Consider the following 26,492-nt stretch of genomic DNA (forward strand, 5'->3'; position numbering starts at 1 on the left):
GTCCTAAAAATGAGTGCAGTGAAATAGAGGGGCTCAAATAACCGTCCGAAAGCTTGTGCTGACCCGATCACTGCTCTTTACTTGACCACAGCGCTTAACTTATGTTTTTACACAGTGGTGGGATTGGGACGCAGTCGGGACTGTGTAGTATATTTGGTGGTCTTGATTCCAGAAGTATTTCTCCCATTCATTTTCACAACGTTTGAAGCCAAAAAAACATTTGAAAGTTCCTTTACGGTGGAATAAACTATGCATCATATAGATTAAAAGGTTTAAGAGAATACTTTTAATGTTACTATATGAAACACTTTTTTTATTACATAAATGTTTCATTTATATTTATAAATATTATTTATATGTATAGTTGTGTGTTTGCTTCCATAGACACAGTAAAGGAGTTTTCAAAGGCTCAGTTTGTCTAATGTAGAGGGTTCTGAGCAGAAACATCATACCACAGTCACAGCGTGATGCGAAGACGAGTCTGGTGGTCTGGGATGTTCTTCATCTCCAGTGAAGCTTTGAGCAGATGCTGGTGACATTGCTGGAGGTTTAACACCACCTGACAGATGGAATGTGAACCGGAAGCCTGTTGTGAATGAGACGCCAGTGGGTTCCAGCCTCACGAGTCCTGTACATCATCACATTCACAGCATCATGAAGGCTTCTGCTTCATTTCTGACAGAATGGTACATTAATGGTACATTACAACCTCGATCTTAACATGGTCAATGTCACAAGTGCGCTTACGTTTTACAGAGATTCATATTCTTGTTGTTCATGTTTAAATGAAAATGTTAGATATTTGAATGCGTTCTCAAAGGTTTGTAGCCCGCTGTATTAGCAGACAGAGAAGGAAAGTCATCCACATGCAGATAAAGACGGCAAAACCAGTTTAACTAAAGTTGAATTCTCTCAACCAATGTTCAAAGCAAATCTCTGCCCTTGCTTCTCTCTCTCTCTCTCTCTGTATGTCATAAAGGATATTTAATAGCATATTTTCAGTTGTTGGCACGGTGCCGGCTGTATGAAATGAAGTTGTGCTGCTGACTATCTGCCAGCTGCTGAGCTCAATGGAAATAACAGAAATGTAAATCTCACAGACGCCCTCAACCTCTTCAAAACGTTTCCCCTCCGAGGAAACGCTCCACAGCTCAACTTGTAAGGAATGATTTTCCGAGTGTTTTTTTCTTCTTCTGTGAGCTGAAATGGGAAGGAACAGTGACTTGTTATTGCCATAAATGGTCATGTGTAGAGAATGAGTTGAGATTTATTTCCTGACTTCTCTCACCTTACGACCGGGACGGGGTTATTGCCATTCTTATCTCAACGCACTCGCGCACAAAAAGTCCAAACAAACATCTGTTATCGATTAAGTCCTCTGGAATAATCAAAAGAGAATATGAGGTGAAGGTGATTATTTGGCAGATCTCGGGGAGGGTTGGAAAACGCCCCGTTAGTTCCAGACGAGAGACATTAGCCGTGAACAAGATAAGTCATTGTGTGCATTATTAGGCCTCCGCTGTGTAAACACGGATTGAAACATTACAGCGGGATTCAGGTATTTGGCAGCTGTCTGCTATTTTCATTTGACTGCGCGGCCCGAGTCGTTTTCCACTTTTAGCAGCTGTAACATGTTTCAACTCTTGTGGTAATGGGATCTGAAGATGAATGTTCCCTCCGGGCCGCTGCTTAGCTTTGCCGCTGGCTGGCCGCCAAACCTCAGCCGGCATAGTTTTCCTGCACGGCCCCTGTCTGAACGTGCTCGGCCCGGCCCGGACATCTCTGCGTCCAATAAACACACGGCTCAAAACTAGCTCAGATGAATTCCTTCTGAGATGCTGCCAGATGTTATTAAACCACAATGAGGGAAGAAGAGACCAGCGTTTGTGCAAGTGATCCTCGTGATACGAAAGCGGAAAAACAGCTCTGAAAGGCCGTGTGTTGTATTTGAGAGCTGTCTCTGGACCTTGTTTTGCGATTGGTGGGATTTGACGTGTTTTTTTTTTTTGTATGTTTAAATCACAAACAGCATTCACATATTTTTAAACAGACAAGAAAAGAAATAAAGAAAGAAAAAATAATAAATTATAGAAAAACAACATCAAAAACACATATCTTGAAGGCCTCCTATTATACATGTATGTATTCTTACATTACTTCCATTATTCCATTGAACATGCCTCCATTCGCATTCTCTATAAAAGGCATGAAGGGGTTCCAAGCATCTTCAAAAGCTTATATTTGCATTTAATAATATACGTTTTATCCCCCATCAACATATTTAGTACCATCTCTCTAAACCACCTCCGTATTCTTGGTGTCTCTAGCTTTTTCCTGTGAAGAGCAATAAGGCGTTTAGCTTGCCAAATACACAGAGATAAAGTATATTCTCTCGATTTAAGATTATTAGGATATAAATGTAATAAAAAAAGGTACATTAACATCAATTATTTTGTTCCTCAAACAGTTCCCAGCCAGACTCATTCATCACATGCGACGCATTATAAAAACTTCAAACTACACAAGCAGAAATGCGTCTCATATTCCCATGAACCAGCAAAACTGTCATGTCCTGAAATAAATCCTGAAATGTCCTGAAATAAATCATTATCCTCTACGGTCCGCTTGACTTTCATACCTAACATCTACTTACAGTTTCTTCCTGAAAGAAAATCTTGTATTAAAGTCCCAGTGAAATTCAAAATGACTGTCTATTTTTTCATGAAATATTGCAGCATTTAGAGTAAATAGTTGATCATTGTGGGTCATTCTCTTTTTAAAATTCATGTACCCTCATAATCTTCTGTTAAAATCTGCAAATGCACTTCCGTCCTGTAATGACGATCCATCTCAAATGACGTAAACTAGACGGCTTGGGCGGAGCATCTGTTAACTCCTCCCCTTCAACTGTCAGTCTGCTGCCAGTTTCATTTCAAAATCATTGCAACAGCTGTTTTACACATCCAATCAATTCGCAGTGAAAAATGCAAGCCACGCCCACTTGTTTTCTCCTTTGAAATTCCTTTTCACTCAGAAATGTGTCAGAATACGGAAGTAAAAACGATCGCAACTTCCAGTTCACGGGGACTTTAAACACAATTTTTTCATCATTTTTATTATTTAGGTCTCTTCTCTTTCATTTATAATGTTTTCTAAATGCCTTTTATATATAGATGTTATTGTTTTAACACACCTTATAGTCAACCTGTCAGTCTCCTATAATCATTTAAAGAAAGTGACATCATTTCTGTCACAACACCAATAAAACACCTTTTTTGTTTGTTTTTAGTAACTTGAATCTAAACCTTACCACATGTTTAACAAGAAGACATTGTTTGAAGTGTTTCATAGAGTTCACAGTAAAAACGTACCGCATATGTTTTGATGATGTCATGCGTGAGTTTGTGTTCGATAACAGATGATGATTGTTATCAGGGATGGAAGACAATAACGCGTCACTCCTCATTACACTAACCCGTCTCACTTTCCTCTTTTCCTCAGGCTCATTTTGCCCTATGAGAGATTTACTAAAGGAGAGGAGGACAAACCTCTCCCCCCCTCCAAATCCCGCAAACAGGAGACCGGTGGTCTGGAGGCGTCGGTCAAAACAAAACTGACAGCCATCAAGCGACCTAAAGACGAACAAAATCCAAAGTGTGGGACTGAAAAGGACGTCTCGGGGAACGCCCCAGAGCAGGTCAGTATTTGTGTCTTTAAGTCTTGATTCATGACCTCTTTTCCATTTCCAGAAATGATGCTGACACTGATCCCAGAACAGGTGCACTCCAACCCTCTCCATTTCACTCATTCCCTTCAGTGCACTTACAGAACCATGAGTTCAACACGCTGATGTATCGGTGTGATCAAAGCAAAGAAGTTTCTGTAGAATGATGTCGGACACCATGTGACTTGTTCTGTTTTTCCGTAAATCTGCTTAAATTACCTCTGAGTTTTATCCACAAATCGATCAGAATAATCACGACAGGATTCCTTTTATAAACAAGATCTTTTGTGTTCAGAGCCGCTGCCAGTGCAGATGTTTTCACATCTGATAAACTAACATGAAAGGGCCAATGGCCCGCTGTCTTTTTCTTCTCATAGAAATGGCAAGAACAGGGCTTATTTTTATCCATGAAAGCCAATAAATCCATGGTGATTTGCAAATGTCTCTCCAGTTAAGCATAAATATGAAAAAAGAGAGCGCGGCTGTAGAACAGAATGAAAATGGAGTTATTATTTTCACATGAATAAGCAAATGATTACAGACGAGATGAAAGGAGTGTTTGAAAGTGTCTCTGGAATTGTCAAATTTCGACACATTTCAGAGGCGTTACGCGGCGCGTATTCATTTCTGCCACACGTGAAAGGCATTATAGATTGTGGTGTGGAAACAAAAAGGCTGGTGTGGATTCTTTCCCGGAGCTCATCTGTCTGGTATGTTGTGTCATTTGCAAAACCTTTCCCTGTACATAATTGATTGTACGTTGTACAAGACAGAAAATGAAACTGGAGTTCAGAGGCTATATGGCGCACAGAATGAAGGAAAAACACTTGAAGCCAAGCTATAGATCTCAGAGAGGAGAGATAGAAGCTGGTCGTGTACAGATGCTCTGTTACAATCCAACCTGTCGAATGAGACACGCTGAGCCACGGGCGGTCACGCCCCATTACAGCATGCTCATGGACCCCAAAACATTAATGACGACATGTACAAGAACCCTAAGGGCAGGAGACAGAGCGACCCCTGAGGTCACCTGATTCAGCATGCTTAAAGACCTTCTCAGAATTTTGGCTTTTAAAAGCGTCATTGCAATAATGGTAAAAGATTTTCAAGTTCTAAAATGTTTTCAGTATTTCAATATTACAGCATTAGGTGAACATGATTCAATTCTTTAAAGGGACAGTTCACTCAAAAATAAAACTTCTGTCATCATTTCTCACCCTCAAGTTGTTGCAAGATAATTCGACGGATGGCCCCCGTTGACTCCCACAGTAGGAAAAATGTCAATGGTAGTCAAAGTGCCCCGGAACTGTTTGCTGTCCTGCATTCTTCAAAATATCTTCAGAACAGAACAAAAAAATTACCAAGTAATTCTTCCTATTATGGTCGTCAGTGAGGTCCAAGAACTGTTTGGTTATAAGCGTTCTGACTTCTATCTCTTTTCTACTCTTCAAAAAAAAAAAAACAACCGTCGCTCTGTATACTGTGGTGGGCTATATGAGACCAGTTTTCTTTTATTGCACTTATGCTTTTTGTTGTCCTTACAATTGCTTCCATTCTTTCCCTCATCTGTAAGTCGCTTTGGATAAAAGCGTCTGCTAAATGACTACATGTAAATGTAAATAAGCATTCTTCCCAATATCTTATTATATGCATTTATACAGATTTACTCGAGGGTGAGTAAATGATGACAGAATTTTGATTTTTGGGTGAACTGTCCATCTAAGTAAACAGTTATTAATCAAATCAATAAATAAAATAAGGAAACACATTACACACCCAAAATAAATGTTTCTCTTTGATTGAGAAACACGTCTGTTATTCCAATTACTAGAGCTGCATAGTTTTCTACCATTTTTTTGTTATTGTTGCTTTGACGATCTGATGTCATGATGAGCCAATCACACTATCATCAAGCCTTAAGAAAACAAGCTGTGACAAGCTGTTGGTCTCTGCAGCGTGTAATGAACATGCTATTATCCACATGCACATTTAGCCGTGTTGAGTGGGGAAATGGAGTGAAAGGGACGAGCCAGACATTCCTTTGACACCAGCTGATGTCAAACATCCGTGCATCTCTTCCTCCAACACTGATGATGAATAGATGGGCGGAGCTCGTACCGCTGTCATCGCTCTGAAGTTCCGGCAAGCATATGCTGATGAAAGTCATCTGGAGTTTACCCAGAGTGCAAAGCTTGCACCATGCTCGGGATGACAGGACTGGCAGCAGGCGTCTCGCTGTCTCTTCCACACACTTGGGTTTTGTGTTCGCATTTAATCAGAGTGCATTTAGAGATTCTGGAGGTTGATTTCTTCATCCGTGAAACGATGTGGATCTTTGCATTTTTATTTCATTTGTGTTTATAACAGGAGAGAAAAGGTATTTGTGTACGGACAGTATTGTACTATAGGCTTTGAGATTCTCAGATTCATGCCGAGGGTCATTCAGTGAACCACACAACCTGACAAAGACATAGATTTCAGCCTTTAGCAAGCGTAGTGTTTGTTTATTCGTTTGTTATTGGACATTATTGTATTGTATTATAGGTTATGAACCACCATTAAACAAACTGACAGCGCCTTTTTCAGCACAATCCAAATGACTGTTTTGTGTAGACGTGTAAGAATAAAAGCATTGCATTCTTGCTCTGTACGTAACTCTGTCATTAATGATTGTTTCTTTATATGTGTGTTTAAAGGGACACGAGGACAAGGAAGAGCTCCAAGAGGTGCTGGAAAAGCAGGAGAGCCATCAGGGTCCAGTCAAGAAGGAGAGCGAATCTGAGAGTCCTCTTTCTGAAGATGAGGGTGTGCAGCTGGTTGTCAAGGATGAAGAGCAGAAGCCAGTGCTCCACAGCACGTATGAACAGGCAAATGGGATCGTGCTTTCCTCCCTTCCACTAGATGGCGTGCCACTCAAATCAGAGGACTGTGATGCGTTTCCCGTTTCTGCCGCGGCCATACCATTACGCCATGCCCACCCTCTCCCCAACTCACACACAGCGGGCCAATGGCAGCATGGGTTGGTGGAGTACAAGGTACCTCCCAGCATCCTCGGAAAGGTGGAACCAAAGGAGAGCCATAACCAGGTGGGAACGGTGCTGCCCACTTTGAAGCAGAAATCGCTCACAACTCCAGAAATCCCACCCGAGAGGATTGAAGTCCCTAGAAAGGAAGAAGTGTGCTTCAGTTATAATCCACTCCTCTACCCCAGGGGCAATCCGGGCATCATGTCACCCTTAGCAAAGAAGAAGATGCTGTCCCAGGTCAGTGGCACAGGACTCCTTAATAATTACCCATATGGACCACCACCTCCTTTAGTCAGCAGGAGGTTATCCAGCAGTGGGACAGAGGAGTCAGTCACAGGGCAGCAGAGCTCCCAGACTCCCCCTACAACAGAACCAAACATGGTGATCAAACGGCCATCGGTTATCCAGCATGCTCAGAGCTTTAAGTCCAGGGCTAGCGAGGATAGGAGGTGCTCAACGGAGTCCTCTCAGAAAGAAGGCTGTGGTGAGGGAGAACCTCAAGCCCAGTCACAGCCTACCCAGATAAGAGAGTCATATCTCCCGAGGACTGACACCCATTCCAGCGTGGAGAAATCGGCTGAGATGCCTCGTCCCGGCCAGGCTCCCAGCTTCCTGAGTGACTTTTATTCCTCGCCGCACCTGCACGACCTCTGCCGACAAACCGAGCATCATCTAAACAAGGAGCAGATAAGCAAGTATCTCAACAGGGATGCTTACCCTCGGGACTGTGAGACAGCGCAGGGCTTTCCCGCAAACCAGCATCGTGACAGCATGGGTTTGACTTACTGTGCCCGGCTCAGTCAGAAAGATAAGGGCCCGGCCGAAGAAAGGGTAACAGAGGAGCAACCCACTGATTTGAGCCTCCCGAAGCCCTCTCCTTACAAACCGTCCCTTTCCACATTCCTGCATACCACAATGCAGCAGGACATTAAAAACTCTTCTCTATATCAAGCAGGCACCGGTCAGAGCTCAAGCGTAGATTACCATCCCAGGGCTTGCCGCGTTCCTCCCATGACTGTGTCCTTGCATAAAAAGGTTGTTGAATCTCATCCGAGGGTTCTGGAGAAAGTTCACAACGGCAGAGCAGAAGACACGTTGGGCTACAAGATGGATGAGATGACTCGGCCCATTCTGGGCACCAAAAGCTGCCCGCAGAATATCTGCACTACAAGGCCACTCAAGAGAAACCTCGAAGAGCTGGAGAACGGAGCGCGGGAGAAGAAGATCCGGGCCGTGACGCCCTTGCACTGCTCGACGCGAAGAGACGGCCCAGGGAAAGCACGGACGCCAGATGCTGACGGCGAGTCGGCGAAGCCAGCAGAAGCCGCTCACGCAGTGCACAGTTACACTACGGAAGGTCACAAGTTCCCGCTGCACTCCCACCTTTTCCAAGGGCTGTATCCCGGGGCTTTTGTATCTCAGGTACAGGACATGTGCGAAAGCCTGGGCTCCCACGTCACGCCGAGCTACTCTCATCCACTGCAGTACTTGAAGAACCAGGCTGTGCTCTCACCCCTCATGCCCCCCTTCGCCATTCATTCCTTAATGATGCAGAGACAGTTCCTGCCCCCCAACCCCGCCCACATGTACAGGCACCAGGTGGGGACATCGTACGGGGACCTTCTGCACCCCGGCTTCTACCCCATGTCGGCCCTCCACCCTCAGCCGGCGTTCAGTCCCCCTCAGCTCTCTTCAGTGCACCCCAGCACTAAACTCACCTAGGTGACTCAACCTACGCGTAACTCGGACTTGACGCTCCCCGACAAGCACGGTCACACTACATATCTTACCAATAGCAGTGTTTTAAGACACATGGGAGGCGTCATTTCTGTTTTCATCATCTTGCCACTCTAGTTTATTATTTGCACATTTCAGCGAACAGGGGCCAAGATGGCGGCTTACACACCGCACTGTTCCAAAGTGTTGGAAAACACGTTGCCTTGGCACAGGTGCTCAAGTGGAGATGGGCGGGATTTCCACGGAGGTGCCTAAAGGAATGTCGAGCGACAAATCAGTGCAATGCAACAGTGCTATTTCTGTCTGAAACACTACCATATGATAATGGAAGAGCTGCCTGCTTAACTCTTTCCCCATGACTCTTGACCGTGTGTTTTTCTTGTTGTTGTTTAATGTAACAGTGTGGTTGTTTTTTCAATCCTACAAGGGTTAAGCAATGAGATATCACATTTGATACAGATGCAAACAAAGAAGGCACAGTATTGCAGTTTGACGTGTTACACGGTTACATGTAAATAAAACGAACTAAGCTTTCCTCGAAGGAATCTTAAACGTCAGTGATGAAATGCGAGGTAGCTTCTTTGACCACTGTCTGCAACCGGCCTGGCTTTCAGCTCCCCGCACACCCGGCCAAACCCGCTGCCGCTCGCCGGGGCCATGTGGAATGTGTTTGTCAAACGTAGGACCGAGGTGCTTGGACATAACCTTCACAAACTGAAGGCGTTTGTCACGTTCACGCGCTACTGTATTCTCAGACTGCTCTGAACTGTGGGGCTCCAGGGCCATTTTGGACTTTGCTTTCAGGAGGAGAAACGCAGCGTCTACAGAACTGCTCGAGTAACTTTTGTATTTGCTGGTGTACACTTGTGAACGCTTACTCAGAGGACTTTTATATCAGGAGGGACGAATGAAATTTCAAACTACATTTGGGGAAATACGATTTTAGGAGCACTTAGTTAAGCACCCGTACAGACTTTTCCAGCTGTTTCAGTTTAAGGATAGCTAGTCAAAATTGGTTTTATGTGATGTTTAAGTTTTAGGTCTGTAAGTGCTGGCAGCAGTCAAATTTGCGTCGGAATTAAATGAAGTGTAACATTTGCTGGAAAAGTTTTTCGTTTAAAACGGCATGATTTCTTTGCACAAAAGATTTTGGGGACGTACCAAGAGACACAGCAACACAGTACTCCTAGGGGTAATCAATTGTATTTTTCTTTCTTTCTTTTTTGTTTGTTTGTTTGTTCAGTTGATGTATTGGTAGTAGAAACTAAACTTTAAGAAATGTATTTACTCCAACAGTGTTTGGAGTAACACTCAAGGTTGCTATGTAACATTTTGTAATGAATAATAAACAGTTTTATAACTTAAAAGACTGCACTTCATCCAGACAGGTATGTGTACAATATTTCATTTTTATCAGAGAAATTCCACTGGATGTAATGGTTCTAATGCGAATTGTATTGGGTTTCATGGAAACTATAATGGTCTCTGTGGTTCTCTACTGGTAATGTGTTGGTGGGATGTTTTCTGCAAGATGGGAACCAATAGAACACCATTAAATCCTACTGGAATAAGACCCCGAATGCACTACATCAAGGAATTTTGTAATGAGTTTAGTGGTGAACAGCTGATGTCTCATAACTGCATTTGTAATGAAAACCAGTGGGATTTTTTATAGCCAAAAATGCAAACTTTCGTCATTTACTTATCTTCATGTTTTACCAAACCTGTAGGACTGGAAAAGGGTTTAGCAGGATGTGATGTCCATGCTGTCTTGTTTTACACAATTCTGCGGTTGATGGGACGGATCCCGCTGAGCTTCACAAATAACAACAAAATACAATTTAACAATGACATTTCTGTCTGTTTTTCACACAAAGTGTTCCTGTAGCTGAACTGGTGGAGTATTGTCATAGCAGCTCATGGGTTTGATTCATGATGATAAACATAATAAAAATGTGTACCTTAAAGGTCCAGTGTATGAACATTAGTGGCCTCTAGCGGTGAGGTTGTGAATTGCAACCAACGGCTGACTCCACCGCTCCCCCCTCCCTTTCGAAGCACTACGGGGGCTGACACAGAACTAAGACGTCGTCACGCCTTTGCTTCTTTGCCGAAGGAGTGATGTATTTATGAAACGCGTTCTGTAGAGCAGTTTGTCCGTTTAAGGCTACCGTAGAAACAACATGGTGAATTCCATGAAGGGGGACCTGCGGCGTGTCTAGTTAGAAATAGCTCAATCTAACATAATAAAAATCTAACGCTTTATAAGTTTCATAAGTTATATCATATTGCTTTTCTGTCAAAAAATTACACACGGCACCTTCAGATACGGTGTAAATCACAGATAAAATGCACAGCTGTTTGTCATGTGTCGCATTGACATGGGGGTGAGATGATGAGAGTTTCTGTTACGGCGAACTGTTGCCTCTGTTTCTCTGCCCTACTTCACAGTCTTCATTTAGCTGTTGGCTAGAGATGAAAACACGTGTGGAAAATTCTGTGTTAGAAACACAACTGTATATGAAAAAACCCAAGTGTGACCTATTTGAGTTTAGATTTCTGAAAGTGCAGCACACTTCTGTAGGAAACGCGACTCTAGGACACATCTGCTGTAGTTTACACTGTTCAGTATTATTGTAATGAATGCTGAGAACTTCAGAGCTCATAACTGAAGTGTTTGTCAGGAGCATTGGAAAAGACTGTACATCCGAACCCAAACGGACTATAGTTACGCACTTTCAATTTCAAGTTTTACCATGATGTATACAGTACATACCGTAGCATGCCACGCTTAAAATAGCAGCGGTGGGCCTAATGAATCACTTTATAGTTAACACGTTTTCTATATGTTTTATTGAGCATTTTAATAGACACCTTCACTTGACCCACAGCTGGACCTCACTTATGGAGGACTCATGAGATTAAATAGGACACATACTTTCAGGTTGACCACAGGACAGCAAATACTAGAACTGTACCACTTCAAACACTCTCTAATAAATATTTTAAAGAGAACAAGCTCACCATGAACCAACTGCACTTCGTTAACATGTCAAATACACTCCAAATGTTTGCCGAGCTTTTGCAGGACAGCGCCCTCTAGTGCCGGACTTAAATACAGAGACAACGACAACAAAGAGCAGCACGGAATGAAAGTTTAGTTTGTGAAACAGAGCCGGAAAAACGTGCGTACAATTTTCTCTTATAAAGTCTGAAAAAATCTGTTGGCTTGAAAATCAATTTGAAATGCTTCAGTGACTCTAAAACAGAGCGCGTGGGGTCTGTGTTCACATCAACACATTCAAACTAAAGCAAATGATTTCTGCAGGCCTAAATTCATATTAATCTCACCACAATGAAGGCGAAACAGACAAGTTGTTCATCCACTAGACATACAGCACCTGTACTGTATGTTTTTAACACAGAGATTGAGGGAAGCGTTTTCCATAGTTAAGTAAGTGAATTGTCATAACAGGCACATGAGAATTAAAATACATTTTAAAACATTTTTATGTTCTATAAAGAGCCATTCCTTCTTCATCTGTCAGGTATTATTGCTTCTGGTTTGCACATTTTAATTCACATAAACCCTGCAGAAAGTATGAAAAGTATGTTGTCTTGAAAAAAAAACCGTCACATCCATAATGCATGAATGTTTCCTTTTTTCAATTAGAAAACGAGTGCATAGACTGATATTTTTTCTGGTATCTGGACTCTATCATCAGAGGTTTGGCAGAATGATTTAAAATATTGTTAAAAAATACATTCTCTAAGAATTTAGATTTCAAGTTTTGACTGAAAATGTCATATCCACAACGCTGGAATTAACCAAAAACAGTAAGTGAAGCACAGAAAAGAGACGGTAGTGATGATAGAGATGGTTTGTGAGCTCTCCGCTACCCCCAGCACAGTATTCAGCACTCCAGCATATACTGCTTCACCTCGTTGATGTCTTTCTACGGTTTTCATCCAGTCCAAAATATTATAATTGTGCCCACATATTCATTTCTTTTATTAGAAAATAGAAAAGAAGAACTTTTTAACAGTTGCGTACATTTTCCTCACTTGCTTGTCCCAGTGATGACAATGGCACAGTCACTAAAATAAACACAATAATATGGACACATTTTATGTAAAACTACTGTCATGCTGTTATCAAACTGTATAATATTGTGTTATTGCTCCTGTATGACACATCGCTGTATTGCTCCCTGAACTCTCTGTAAATCGCTTTGGATTAAAGCGTCTGCTAAATGACTCAATGTAAATGTAAATGAAACATGAGAGAGCTGTGGGCTGTGAATGAGAAGGTCTGTATCGGGTTTGCTTTTAATATGTTCTGAAATCTTTCAAGCAGTTTGTGGCTGTTTGTGAAACTCTTATTTCTCATTACATCGGTTTGGCTTGTGAAACAGGCTTTTTATAAATCTGTTGAGTTCTTCAAATATCAACCACAGGAAGACCAGCAGTCGAAACCTAACTGAGGGTAAATGCAAGACATGTTTTGTACAAAATGGTGAAGAAAAAGATTAATTCCATAATGTAGGATTTGAGAATTCTAAATGTGACGTTCCTTCACATTTCTTTATATTCTATGCTATGAAGACTCCATTTTGTGATTTCTTCTGAAAAGTACGTCAGAATAATCAGACCATCATACAGTATTATTAAGTGATATAAAGCCGTCATTGATCTTTTGTTTTGAGAAGTGATGTTCTCATTTGGTATACTGGATTGATCTCATTTTGGCTTTATTTCTTAAGGATGTGTAAGGCTGAATGCAACGGTGCTTCATCACAGCATTATTGATGCATTCAGCTAAAACTGAAATTGGATTTGCCCTCCAGCAAAATCCCTCAAATTCATATTCTAAACCAGCATTCAGAAAGATCAAATGTAGTCGTGTGTTTGAATCAAAGCGACGCCGCACAAGTGATGCTGGTCAAATATTTATCTCATAAGAGAAACAGATCTGTACTGTACACACAGTCGGACCGGAAGTCGACACTTTCACTTCTCAACCCAGAGCTGCCAAAAATAAAACATGTGAATTCACACTGTCCTCGTCATGTTTGTTGTGGAATAATCAAATAAACGTATAAGTCAGATACTGATGAGGTCAAAAGCTGACATACACTGTACCTTGCAGAATCTGGAATATGTTGAAAATGTAAGAAACATAAGAAGAATTCTGAACATTAAGGTTTGTTTTTAATTGAATACTGCCCTGAACAAAAGTCCAGAACACCGAAGAATCATGCAAATACCTACATTTATAAAAATAAGCCACCTGATTCTTAATACTGTATGATGTTATTGAACCGTTTTTATGTTTTGTAATAGTTATTAAAGAGTTTCTTGTTTGATCTGAGTTCATTGGTCTTCAGAAAAAAGCATCTGAATATTTGACCCTTGTTCACTGGTGACTGTATGATGATGTATGATGTTATGATCCATCTTTACACACAGAGGAGGATGGAGAGACTCATACACAACAATTACAAAAGAAAGCACACGTTTAGTCAGGTGTATGTACACTTTTGGGCTGGTTATTCTGTTGAATTGAATAGTTGAGTGTTTTTCTTGTCCAGATCAGAAGAGTTTTGAACAGTGCTGTACTGTCTGCTCAAACACATCATTTACATGTAGTCATTTAGCAGACGCTTTTATCCAAAGCGACTTACAGAGAGACATCAACCTTCATATCTTTGCTGTGAGTCTCTCACGTCCGGTCCTAAAGAGACGGTACATCTTCTCTACACGTGGTCGTTCAACGCGCACACAACGAGATAACTAGGCGATAATATCAAACAGGTTTGAAAATACGGTAGCGTCTGGGATAGCTCGAGACAGGTCCAGATCACGTGCTTATACTGAACGAGCTTTGGCGACCGAAACGAGCACCGATTTGGTCGCGATCTTAAGGTTTTGTCGCAGACCTTGGAAATCTGTCTGCGACAGCAAAATCCAGCCAAAAGTCACGTAGTGTGAGCTTGCCATTATTGGACAATTCTCCCGGAAAAGCACGCGGCAGCACGGAGAGCAGGAGAAGGAGCATGTGCAGACGTCACTTTCACTTGTGTGCAGGAGAGAGAGAGAGAGAGAGAGAAGTTCAGGTGGTTGTTTGCTCACTGCATTTGGGTGATGAATGTTCTATAAACGCTGGATATAACGCTGGATTTGGAGATGGTTTGAAACTGATATATGGAGCCGTCCCAGCGCTAAAAGATGCCGGACATGAACCGCATGCGGTGAGTGAAACTGATGTCTGTGTTTTGTTGGCAATGGGTGCGCACGTGCTTTAGTTCAGCCTACCCCTCCCCCCCGCACGCGCCGTATGCTTTCGGAAATAATCGTACAGCTGTATCTATCTTTTATAAATGTGATCAAACTAAATACTCTTCGAAGACATGAAGTATGCAATACTACTCTATAGGTACTCAAGATTAATATGAGATTGGCAGAAACCGCGTGTGTTAGGGCCGTTTAATGGCAAAGATTTCTTGTGTGTGAATGTTATCCAGCATGGAAGTGTGGAAAAGATATTACATTTGTGAAATATATGTCATTTAAAAAATACACCTGCTGAAAAGACCAATAGAGATTTGAATAGATTTACTGGTTATAACGGGGGTTGTATTGGTTTTAATGGGGTGTATAATGGTGTCTATGGGTAGCCTATTCTATTGGAGGGATATTAAATCCTACTGGACTGATGCCCAAAAACACTCTCACAAAGATGTTGTAGTGGTTTTAATGGAACAAGTGAATGGTTCATAGTGCTTTTAATGGAAACCATTAGAATTTCTCTTGGGTTTCTTTCGATGTTTTTCCAGCAGGGGCAGCTGACATGTTGCGTGTGTGTGTGTGTGTGCCGAGTCATGTCATGTCATGTCACAAGCCTCCGTGTCAGATCAGTCGTGACGTGTGTTTTGCATAAAAAGGAAACTTTGGTCTGGATGTCATATCCAGACCAAACAGGTCATATCTAAACGTTTAAACTGCGCTAAAACAAGATCTTTTGCCACGTTATATGGATTAATTGCGTCTGCTATTAAAATGTGTTATGTTGTAATGTACATGTGACATATGCTGTGATTCATCACACGTGATTGACAGGATCAGATCACAGTTTAGTGGATGCTGGTCAGGGGTCTGGACGTTCACAGAAACAGCTAAACCGTACGGTACAGATGACAGTAAACTGTAGCACTCATTTAACATGACATGAGGATGGATCTTTCCATAATGTTCTAGAAAGCCCCGATTTATCCCACCGCAGTGATCTATGATTCTGGATTCTTCCAGGTCTTCTCTCACACAACTGGACTTTAAATCTACTGCTGTTTCACTTAGTTTTGTTCAGTCACAGTATTATGGGTATATGTCCAGTATCGTGATGTGAGCTCTGTATGGTTTACTGTATGTGCTGCTGTTTTGTACATGATTTATGTTGAAGAGATTATACAGTAGACCTGCCTCGGTCAAACAGATCATCTCTTCTATCTCTTCACTACTCAACACTACTCAAAAGAATCATGTCTTATTTGGGTACACGTGTGTAAGCGGGATAGTGTACCGTTGTGTCATGATAAGACAAACCTCCTGAGCAGTGTTTATTTTATGGTGATAACAATAACGTGTCTGTATGGTTTATACCGTACTCTCCTCATCTGGATGTTTTTCGTAACAATAAAAATATACAAATTGTTTCATATGCTTTCCTCAAAACAATCTCAAGCCAGAACATGTGATTTGTGTTGGTGGAATCTCTCTCTGATCCAGAAATACATCCAGAGGTCTGTGTGTCCAGTGCTACCGCCGGCCAGCTGCGGCGTCTGCTGTAAATCAAACCTTGAGTTAATTTCATCATTGCTACAGAACACAAGAGTACCACAGCGTGATACTGAATCGAAGGGTGGATGTATACAGTACATACAATACATTCAGTGGTGTAAAGTATTGGAGTAAATGTACTTAGTTACTTTACTTAAGTATCTTTTTGGCTACTTTGTAGTTGTACTGAGTATTAAAGATATTAGCAACTTTTACTCTCTACTTAACTACATTTTTGAACAAGTATATGTACTCTTTACTCCACTACATTTGTAATGACTAATGCAATTACACATTACATTTTGCATGACACCTATCTTATAATTAATATCGCCATTTACAGGGCAATGAAGGTACTACAATCTTGTGGATTTTGCCCTAACTTACAAAAACTTGTCAACATGGCTTCTTTATATGAATATGAGTGCAGTATCAGGTAGATGTCAATCGCTGGCGGTTTATACACGGTTAGCCCTTACCCGCTATTTCTACAGTAATATATTGGCAACACTGTTGCCAGCTAGTTACTGTAGGTCACACATCTACAAAAGCTCTTATTTTTAAAACTAACTCTTCCTAAATGTGCTCTAAACATGTTTGCTCAAAATTTGACCATGTGGTGGGACTATTGCCATGAAGTGATGTAAACCAGTAAAAAGAATGTATAGTATTTCAATTTTCAAAAGTGCTCTCACACTATATAGACAAAATATTAACCTATAGAATGAGTCGGACACAGAGAAATGAACAATCCACATATGAATCTCAACAATGGTGACAATCAACTGAACAGCTTCATGCTGCAATGCATGCTGGGTACATAGTACAAAACTCATTCATGATTGTTTGTCACCATTGATGAGGTTTGTATGTCAAGTGTCTAACTGTGTCTCAATTGCAAAGAAAGATTTTCTGACAGAGATCTTTCCATTATAACATGTAATCACTTTACCAAACATATCTTAATAAATCTTAAATGCTATATTATTATTATTTAATGATTGAATTCTTTCAGATGTATCTTCAGTTACTAAGCAAACATAAAGTTGCGGTTCCTGTAAAGTCCCTTTCAGTGTTATTGTATAAGTGTACATTTTAAAGCTACAAGAAAGTCAAAGAGTCCAACCAAAGCAAACACTGATCGCCATAATGGTGACTTAAAACATAATTGAACCACTATGAACTCGAGTTCAATCTCAATAAGATCTTACACAGATGACAGAAATAAAGTGAAAGTGGTGTCTGTAATATGTGAAGATGTTATTGATGTTTGTGTTTAATTCTCCTCTGGTGAAATCTTGACAGATTTATTGTGTTCATCTGTTATTTACACTTGTTCATCTAAGACTGTGTGACTTAAGTGCGTTAATAGATTCTTTAATAATGTATCTTCAAACAGCCATTGCAGTAGTTTACTGTAAAACACCTACAGTAACTAGCTGGCAACAGTGTTGCCAATATATTACTGTAGAAATGGCAGGTAAGGGCTAACAGTGTATGTGAAATGAGGACATGACTGCAGCTGGCGATGAGGCCCAAACCAGCATGTCCAGTGCAAAAAGGCTTTGACTTTTTAATTCTACTTAACATTATTTTATTTATCTGTTATATTGAAGAGACCTTTTTGAAGGACTTTGGTTTACTTATGAGCACTTGAGCTTAAATGAGACTTAGGGTGTTTGTAATGACGTAGGTTATGGTGTCGACCATGATTTGTTGCAATTTTGAGGTGTTCAGTCTTATTATGATTTAAGAAAATAAATGCGATTGCTCACCTCACAAATCAACTGTTTCTAGTTTTTCACTGATGTGTCTCTTAAGTGTTGAGGACTAGTGCTGCTTTGAGCCTACATTCAGTATGAGTAAAATACTCAAGTACTGTTCAAATCAGATACTCAAAGACTTTTACTCAAGTCGTTTTGGAATTGGTGACTTGTAACTTGTAATGGAGTAATTTTCACTGCAAGGTATCTGTACTTTTACTTAAGTATGGTTTTCAGGTACTCTTTACACCTCTGAATACATTACTTCATTCGCATTGTACTGTGCTGAAATTCGTTATCAAAGCATTTATAAATATTAAAATAATGGCAAATGTTGGGCATTCATAAGTGTCACAGTGTGTAATTATAGTAATTAAATGTAAGTGAAATGATTCTGCAGTCTGAAGGGTTGTTTTTACCGCTCACGTGAATCAAACCTCAGAAAATAAAGTTTTCTCTTACAAGCTACACAATGCCAGTACAGCGTATCAGATGATCTGCACAGGAAACGTGGGAAGACATGTGGAGCCAATCAGAGGGAAGGTCCCCCGGGGGCACGAGCGCGCATGCTCGCGAGCACTTCAATTGTGCCACACGATGAAAACGGAACGACGGAAATCCGAGACTGTGAAACGTGTAGAATTGGGACTCTGTGTGTGTGTGTGTGTGTGTGTGTGCGTGCGTGCGTGCGTGCGTGCGTGCGTGTGTGCGTGCGTGCGTGTCCGGGCGGAAAGATCGTCTCGCCCCACCCTTCTTTGAAATGGAAATATTAGCCGCAATCCTCAAAGTCAGATTTTGGTAAAGCGAGAGATGGAGAGTTTATTCACAGCACTCTCAATACAGATACATGCTTTTATATCCGGCCAGATGGCATTATTGAGCATGCATGGCCGAATGAAAGAAAAAGGTTTTTCGTCACCACTAGGTGGCACTGTTTTCCTGTTTAAAGCGTCTCACATCTGCACTGTAAGACTTTGCTGTAGTTTTTGCAGCAGGTTTGCCAGTAACTTACTGTAGATGTAATTACTACTTAATACTTAATTACTACTTAATGTACTTCAAACACTTTTGTGCAAGAAGAGACTGGCATTAGCACAGCAACACTGCAAAAAATGACATTCGTCCTAAGCATTTTTCTCTTGTTTTCTGTCAAAATATTTAATATTTATAACATAAAACTAATATTTAGTCTTGTTTTATGAAAGAAAAACATGTAAACTAGCTAAGTTTAAACTTAAAACAAAATTGTACATTAAATCTACAGAAAGTTACTGGCAAACCTGCTGCGAAATTCCAGCGAAGTTTTCCAGTGTGATCACAAACCATAGACGTGCTGTACAGTGAAGCAGTGATCCATGCAGATCTCACATATGAAGAAGAAAAAGCTTCGTTATTTTTAAGCAGAAACCCAGAACTGGTAACTGGAAGCTGTTAAGAGAAATAACCGGGTGTAATTACAGTCATTTTTGCAATTGCCCTGGAGGGTTTGGGATTTGGAGTCTTGGATCTAACACATGTGTTGTGGAGAGATTTCTTTCTTCATTCATGTGCACTCATGGAATATGTCAGACAGCCAAAAACATTTCTTTCTCATTACTGCCTTCCCTTTCACCCGGCCATAAACATTCTTTGATTTATTTTCATGAAATGAGATTTTCATGGGTGGGGAAATCATTTGGTTTGATCGGTGCTTGTGTTGTGTTGTAAGATTATTGCCCTTTCATTCTCAGGAGATTTTATGGAGTATTTTAAGTATCAACGTAGTCTCAGATGTTTCTTCTTAAATTGCTCAGGAGAAATAAAAAGAGAATGAAATGAGAGTGTAATCGTGTGAACACATGAAGAGTCTGGAGGTGTAAGCGAATGTAGATCGTCGAGGTCAAATCATCTGGATTGGAGTTGACATTGAGCTCTTCAAGAATATTGACTCTTGATCGCAGACGAGACCAATCTGAGCTCAGTTGTTGACATCTCTTCTGAAACAGAAGATTTGTGAGATTTCGAACTCTTTCTAGAAATATGTATGAGAAATAATTCAGGTGTGGATGTTCTGGTGGTGTTTCGGCAGTGTGTTTCACGCTGTACTGACAGAACTCATCACACACACTTTCAGGGTCCGTCGTTTGACTCTCACACTACACAAAACTGTACACCACAATGTCGGCTTTATCCCGCCTGTCTTTGATAACACATCTAAGAGACACTGCGTTCACAGATGTTAAGGTACATTACAGTCCGTCTCTGAAGGTTTCGTACCTCTCATGAAGGGTCGCTCTCAAAAATGCTGTTGTCGAAATGCTGGTCACAAAGAGTCTGTGTCACATCCACGACAGGGTCTCAGCGGAGACGAACAGAAGAAATGAGAAACGCTTAACAGAAATGGCATTGAGATGAAGTGCCTGGAAATGTCAGAATGAAATAAGAGTGTTTGTTATTTGTGCTCTTTCATACAGGCTTGGCAGAACATCAGAAGAACCTCTGGAGAACAGCTCGAGATCTGAGTCCGTCTGCTCTCTTCGGTGTGGGGTCTGACTCTTTATAACCCCCCATGCATCTTTGTTCATTGTTTCCTCAGAACACTGCAGTTTTTACTCTTCGATCAGGCAGCATTCACACTTAGAAACTCTCTAATATCATGGCCAGAAAAGTACGTGATTTAGCAGCCTTTGGGCTTGTAGACGGTATAGGGACTTTTCTATTTGTGTGCTAGTGTTTGATTGTGGGGTTTCTCTTGGTCTTGATGGGTTTGATAGACAAAAAGAGTTTTAGTTGACCACCATAGGAATGTCACTTTAATCAAACTTCCCGCCACAGATTTCTTCTGTTTGAGGTTGTTTTGTGGTTTTATTTGAATACTCGAAATCTGTGTTCGTTAAGAAAAGTGACTGAAGCTTACTTAAATAGTACGTTTTGACCTTGTAAAAGCATGTCGAAGAAAGTTGTGCAGTTTGGGCAAATGATTAAGATGAGAGACGCGAGTCCATTCTAGAGAATACAGGTGGAGGAATATAAGCAGCCCATAATAACAACACCCACAACACTCTTTGAATCTTACATGGACAAACACCACGTCCAGGGCACATTTGAAACACATGGAACTGTAAATAAATAAAAAACGAGTAATTAAATCAACAAAACAATCCCCTCCCCACGCACACACATAATGATACGAATTATGAATTGTTGCATAATTATTTTCAATTTTGCATTATTGTAATGCAAAAAAAGTAAAATATTAGTTATGAAATATATTTAGCCTATTTACATTACACTTTAATATTACATTATGATATATGCAATGTAATATAAACCATTTTTAAATATGTATTTAAAAGTTAAGTTTAGGTTTATGTATAAGATCTGGTCTTTAATTTCCAGCCATGTCAAAGATATCATGTGTTATTATGAGTCGCATTGAACAGACTTTTCTTCTAAAAACTCTTTTATTTCTTAGAATCTTTTTAGACTGTAAATCTTTATTATAATTGTCCTGTCATTGTGTTAAATGTCTGTACTAGAAGCTTCCAGCACCAAAGAAAATTCCTTGTGTGTGCAAACACACTTGGCAATAAGAATCTTCTGATTCTGATTCTGAAATCCACCGAAACGGTCTAGATAGATAGATGCAACAGCAGCACATCATCAGAAAGCTTTGTAAAAGCCCAGCTGCACGTGTATGTACCCGTGAACGGCCACTAGGTGTCACCCTATAGACACACATTGCGTGGAAACCCTCTCGACATGTCTTCAAGTGCACAGTTCATCTGTCTGTCTCGCACAGTTCTCTTACAAAAGATTCATTCTGGTAATAAATGTGATGCATTTGTGTTATAATCATTGTTCATCTTATTTTATCTGCAATGCCAGTGTGATGATGTTTAGTCAGATAGATCATAGGGCTTCATGATTCATTTGATTTTATAAATATGAAAGAAATGCATCTTTCTGCTTCTGCATTTAAATCTTAAAGATCTTAAATGTGTATATTCAATTCTTTTTGATTGCATGTTTTTTTTTAACAAAAACAAAACTATACACACACACACCGGTGCTTTGCATTTTCCATCATTTGTCTTGATGTTCCAGGATTAAAGGCTTAAGTCTTCACACCGATAGAGAGTCATTCATTCTCATCGTCTCCCTTCACTTTTTGTGATCACGTTGTAGGGTCTTTTCACCCCTCATGTGAAGATGAAAACGATTGTTCTGTGTTGTGTTGTGTTATGTTATAAAGCTTTCTTTTACATTATTAGTATCATCTCTTATTGTGTTATAAATAATGCAACAAATTTCATATCAATTCATGTTCAGATGTCTTTCCTGTAGCTCAGTGGTAAGGTCGTGGGTTCGATCCTAGGGGATTGCACACACAAATGTATAGGATAATGCAATGTAAGTCAGCGTCTGCCAAATGCGTGAATGTAATGTACAGTCATGTGGCAATATTTGAACCTTTGATAGTTTTTATCTACAAATTCAATAATTCATGCAAAAGTTAAAAAGCAAATTTGTTTTTTTTTTCAAGCAAAAACTCATCATTTATTCCCCCTCGTGTCTTTGTAAACTTGTACGTGAGTCTTTCTTCAGTGGAACACACAAAAATATATTTTTAGTGAAATGTCTCAGTGGTTTTGTGTTCATACAATGGAAGTCAATGGGGTTCAGAGTTGTTTGATTATCAACATTTTTCAAAATATCTTTAGTGTTCTGCAGAAGAAATGAACTCATACAGGTTTGACACGACATGATGAAAGACACTTGATATTTTTGGGTGAACTATTGCTTTAAACGCGTACGTTATCCAGACGTGTCCTCTTAATTTCTGCTGATTTCTTGTAAATGTGGTCGTGTCCCAAACAGCAGCTCACTGTAGAGCTCATCTCAGTACAGGCCTGAAAAAACAGAGCAAATAGGACTCAGTGTCAGTCAACATGAGAACTTTGATTTAGTGCTATCTGTCAGGTATAGTGTAAATAGTTTGTACGTGTAATGTAGTGTAGCGTGCACTTCAGTGGTATGGTACAGAAGTGGGTTTTGTTTCTAAAACAGATGTGATGAATGACACGGAGCATGACGACAGTTCTCTTATCATGAGCGTGTGAGCTGTATGAAGAGCTCAGGTGGATTGTCCTCTGAAGACCTGGCATCATTCTCACCAGCTCCAAGTGAACACCGCGATTATGGGCTATTGTCAATGCTTTTGCCAGGACATGGAGAAAGCCCGTCTCATGTCTGAAGAGGACTTTAGATCATTAGCATTAGCCTGGAGAATTAGAAGTGAACCCAATGGTGGTCACATACTGTATAGCTGCTGCCAAAGTGTGCCAAGTACCTGCAGAAGCTGAAGAGAGACGTGGCCTGCCTTGACAACACATACATGATGATGGTACAGTACATCTGAAGAAACTGTACTGTACGTGTCCTGCTGATGTGTCGAGTGTCTGTTAAATGCTCAAATGTAAATTCAGCTTACGTCACGGTCATTAATAAAGTTGGTTACACTTAAAATAATGAAATACTTTAAAATCATCTTTTTGTATCAATTCTTTGTTTTATATCATATTTGATATCACATTAAATAAAAATAAAATACTACACATCTGATACACATCGATAACAGACAGACATTTTACATCAAATCTCTTGTTTGATACTTTTTGCAGAGATGGGATTACAATTTCACAACGATGCGCTGTGGAGAAAGTGAATTGCAATATATTCAAGGTTTAAAATGACCAGTATTTGTGTTTTCTTTGATTTGTCTTAAGTTCCTCCCAACTGTTGAGCCTGATGACGCACGCCTATCTGTGTGTAAATATAAAGTTATACAAACACAATGCTACGTTTACAACCAAAACATCATGATGTCACTCAAGCTCTTACATTTAAAGACATAAAAGTGCAGTGACAAAGGCAAATCGCACATTTTTGTTACGTGAATTACTCTCTTCACTGCGATGCCGTAGAAACACCATTTTTGCTTCCACAAACAAGCATTCAGTCGAAGGTTCTGGAAACCATCTCATTCGTCCCTTTTTATCATCTGAAGAACACTGTTTTGCAACAAACAAAAAGTTCTTCAGATGTTAAAGGTTCTTTTTAGACAAAAAGGGTTCTTCTATGGCATCGTGAAACACCTTATTTTTAAGATACAATATGAGTCACACTTTTATCAATGTATAGGAAAGCGTCGACCTTGATATAACAACACAAATGAAGTGTTTAAATAAACTGCATCTGCTGAGCTACACATAAACAAGTGTTTATAACAGAGGAGATTACTGACATGATCAGACACACTGTGCAGACTTCAGCTTCCTGTGGAAATCAGAGTATCTGTTCTTCAGGGTTTTAATGGAGCTTAAACTGTAAACATTTCAGTTCAGTATACATCTTTCATGACTTGTAATGATGCAATGGCGTAAGGCTCAAAAAACACTGAAGAAAGATCCACTCCACTCTGTACTGGCAGCATTTCAAATCTACAAGCGCTGTAGTACACAGAGTCATGCTTTTCTTACTCTGGATGTGAACTTTTCTTCAGTAAACATTCAAACAAGCATGACATACGTAAGATGCAGAGAGCCACACACATCTGGCCCTGAGCCAGAGGAAATAAATGAGCCTAAAAACACACTTCCGAGGAAATCTAGCATGATTCAGTTGGTTCTCCGGTGGTGTTTTGTTTGTTTGGATCTTCAGGTGTGCTGCTGTGTCTATAGTAGTACAGCAGATCTGAGTGTTGAGTCATATTATCTACTACAAGCACCGAAAAAGATAAGTAGAGAAATATCTTATTGTGAAAAGCATTACATCAAATACATTGTATAAATAAATGTCACACTCATTAAATCTGTATCCTGATTAGTATGCAACGCTGTTATCTATTCTATCAGTGTCACTGGGGTGAATAAAAACTTGACAAATAAAACAGAATAGAAAGTGATCAAACTAAAAATGAGAAACATTTCATGTTTTACTCACCCACATATCATTCCAAACCTATATGACTGCGGAACACAAAAGAAGATATTTTGAAGAATGTTCAAGCCGCTCCCTTCACCATTTAACCTTACGTAGAAATACAAGGCCCTGTTTTGTGGAAGGTGCCCAATGTTGAAATTTATAGACGAATAATGAGATGAGTCAGTGTGTCCAATGTCCTGAGTCCTGATGTGCGAGAGGTCAGAATGTGAATTAAGACCAGTGTTGAAGACCTTTCACTATTTTGAAGTTTCACATCAGAAACAACGCCAAATTATCGAAATAAAACCGTTAATTCGCAAAATGTATACTTCAGGGTCTGAGCAGGCGTGCGCACGTTTGCTTGTCCTAGTGCTGCAGGTTTTTGGAAATATAAGTCATTCTTGCCGCTTGTATAGGATTTGGACGTGCTCTTTTTATTTATCAATGACATTATTTACATATCATTAAAAGGCGGAAATCCGAAAGTGTTCAGCTGCGCACAACTGATTTATAGATGTCACATCTGATAGAGAGGCCTACATGTTTTCTGTCCGTACGTTCGTTCTATGAATCACACGTACGCACTTTGAGACATGATCGTAAAATCAAATTTAGGACGGTTTCTACGCAACATTTTATAAATGAGGCCCCTGATCTTATTTATTTAGGCCTACTGTTGGTTACTAGGTTACCACCGTGATGCGCTCGAGCAACTTGATGGAAACGCACCAATTTCGCATTTGTCTTTGCTCCTGATATTGCGAACTTTGAAAAGATTCGCATCGCGTTTGGATGGAAATCCGGCTAATGTCAGTCCACTTCGTGTGTGATGTACACAGACGTGTTGAAGAGTTGAGTATCTCATATTCGACGTAAGTTTAAGGTTTTTCAGCCAGTCAATACTGTTACACAAGAGATCAGAAGAATGACTTGATAGAAGAATATCGTGTAAGACAAATGGATCATCTCTGGGACGGCCGCTGTCAGCCCTGTTTCCTGTATATACCCAGTGGACTGATGGGACTGATGTCTGGAGCTGTAACAACACATTCTCTCACACAGCTGTCAGAACACACGGCTAGATTTAGACTTGACATGTTTCAAACGGTCGTTCTAAAGTCCTGTAAATGTCTGCTTTAGTAGTAGAGGCCTTCAGAATCATCTTATGTTGTATTTTAATCATGTTTTCAAAGGCACAACATGCTGAAACTTTAAATTAACTTTTCATTTAGCATAATAAGTCGTCCATTCCCATTGCGCTACAGAGTACAGACATGTATGATGTCTCATATTGTGTGGCTTGTTGAGGAGAGATGTGGTACAGTATTGGTTAGGGACACTCTAGGGATAGACTCTAGCCACATGTCTTTTTACATCTGTTGAATACATACATGTAATTATACCATGGTCTGTTTGAATACTCGATTCTGATTGGCTGTA

The 26,492-nt window shown here is 40.2% G+C and overlaps 1 protein-coding gene across 2 annotated transcripts in view; it reads left to right on the plus strand.

The window, feature by feature from the left end:
- Positions 1-9,854, plus strand: part of arid5b (AT-rich interaction domain 5B) — a 76,668-nt gene extending 66,814 nt beyond the window's left edge. For both annotated transcript variants that reach the window (XM_057357815.1, XM_057357816.1), the window contains 2 exons: positions 3,502-3,697; positions 6,421-9,854. In XM_057357815.1, the coding sequence (XP_057213798.1) occupies positions 3,502-3,697; positions 6,421-8,472 (2,248 nt within the window). In that variant the 3' untranslated portion in view covers positions 8,473-9,854. The remainder of the gene's footprint in view (positions 1-3,501; positions 3,698-6,420) is intronic.
- The last annotated feature ends 16,638 nt before the right edge of the window (positions 9,855-26,492 follow it).

Source organism: Triplophysa rosa, linkage group LG18 (genome assembly GCF_024868665.1).
Source record: "Triplophysa rosa linkage group LG18, Trosa_1v2, whole genome shotgun sequence".
Lineage (NCBI taxonomy): Eukaryota > Metazoa > Chordata > Actinopteri > Cypriniformes > Nemacheilidae > Triplophysa > Triplophysa rosa.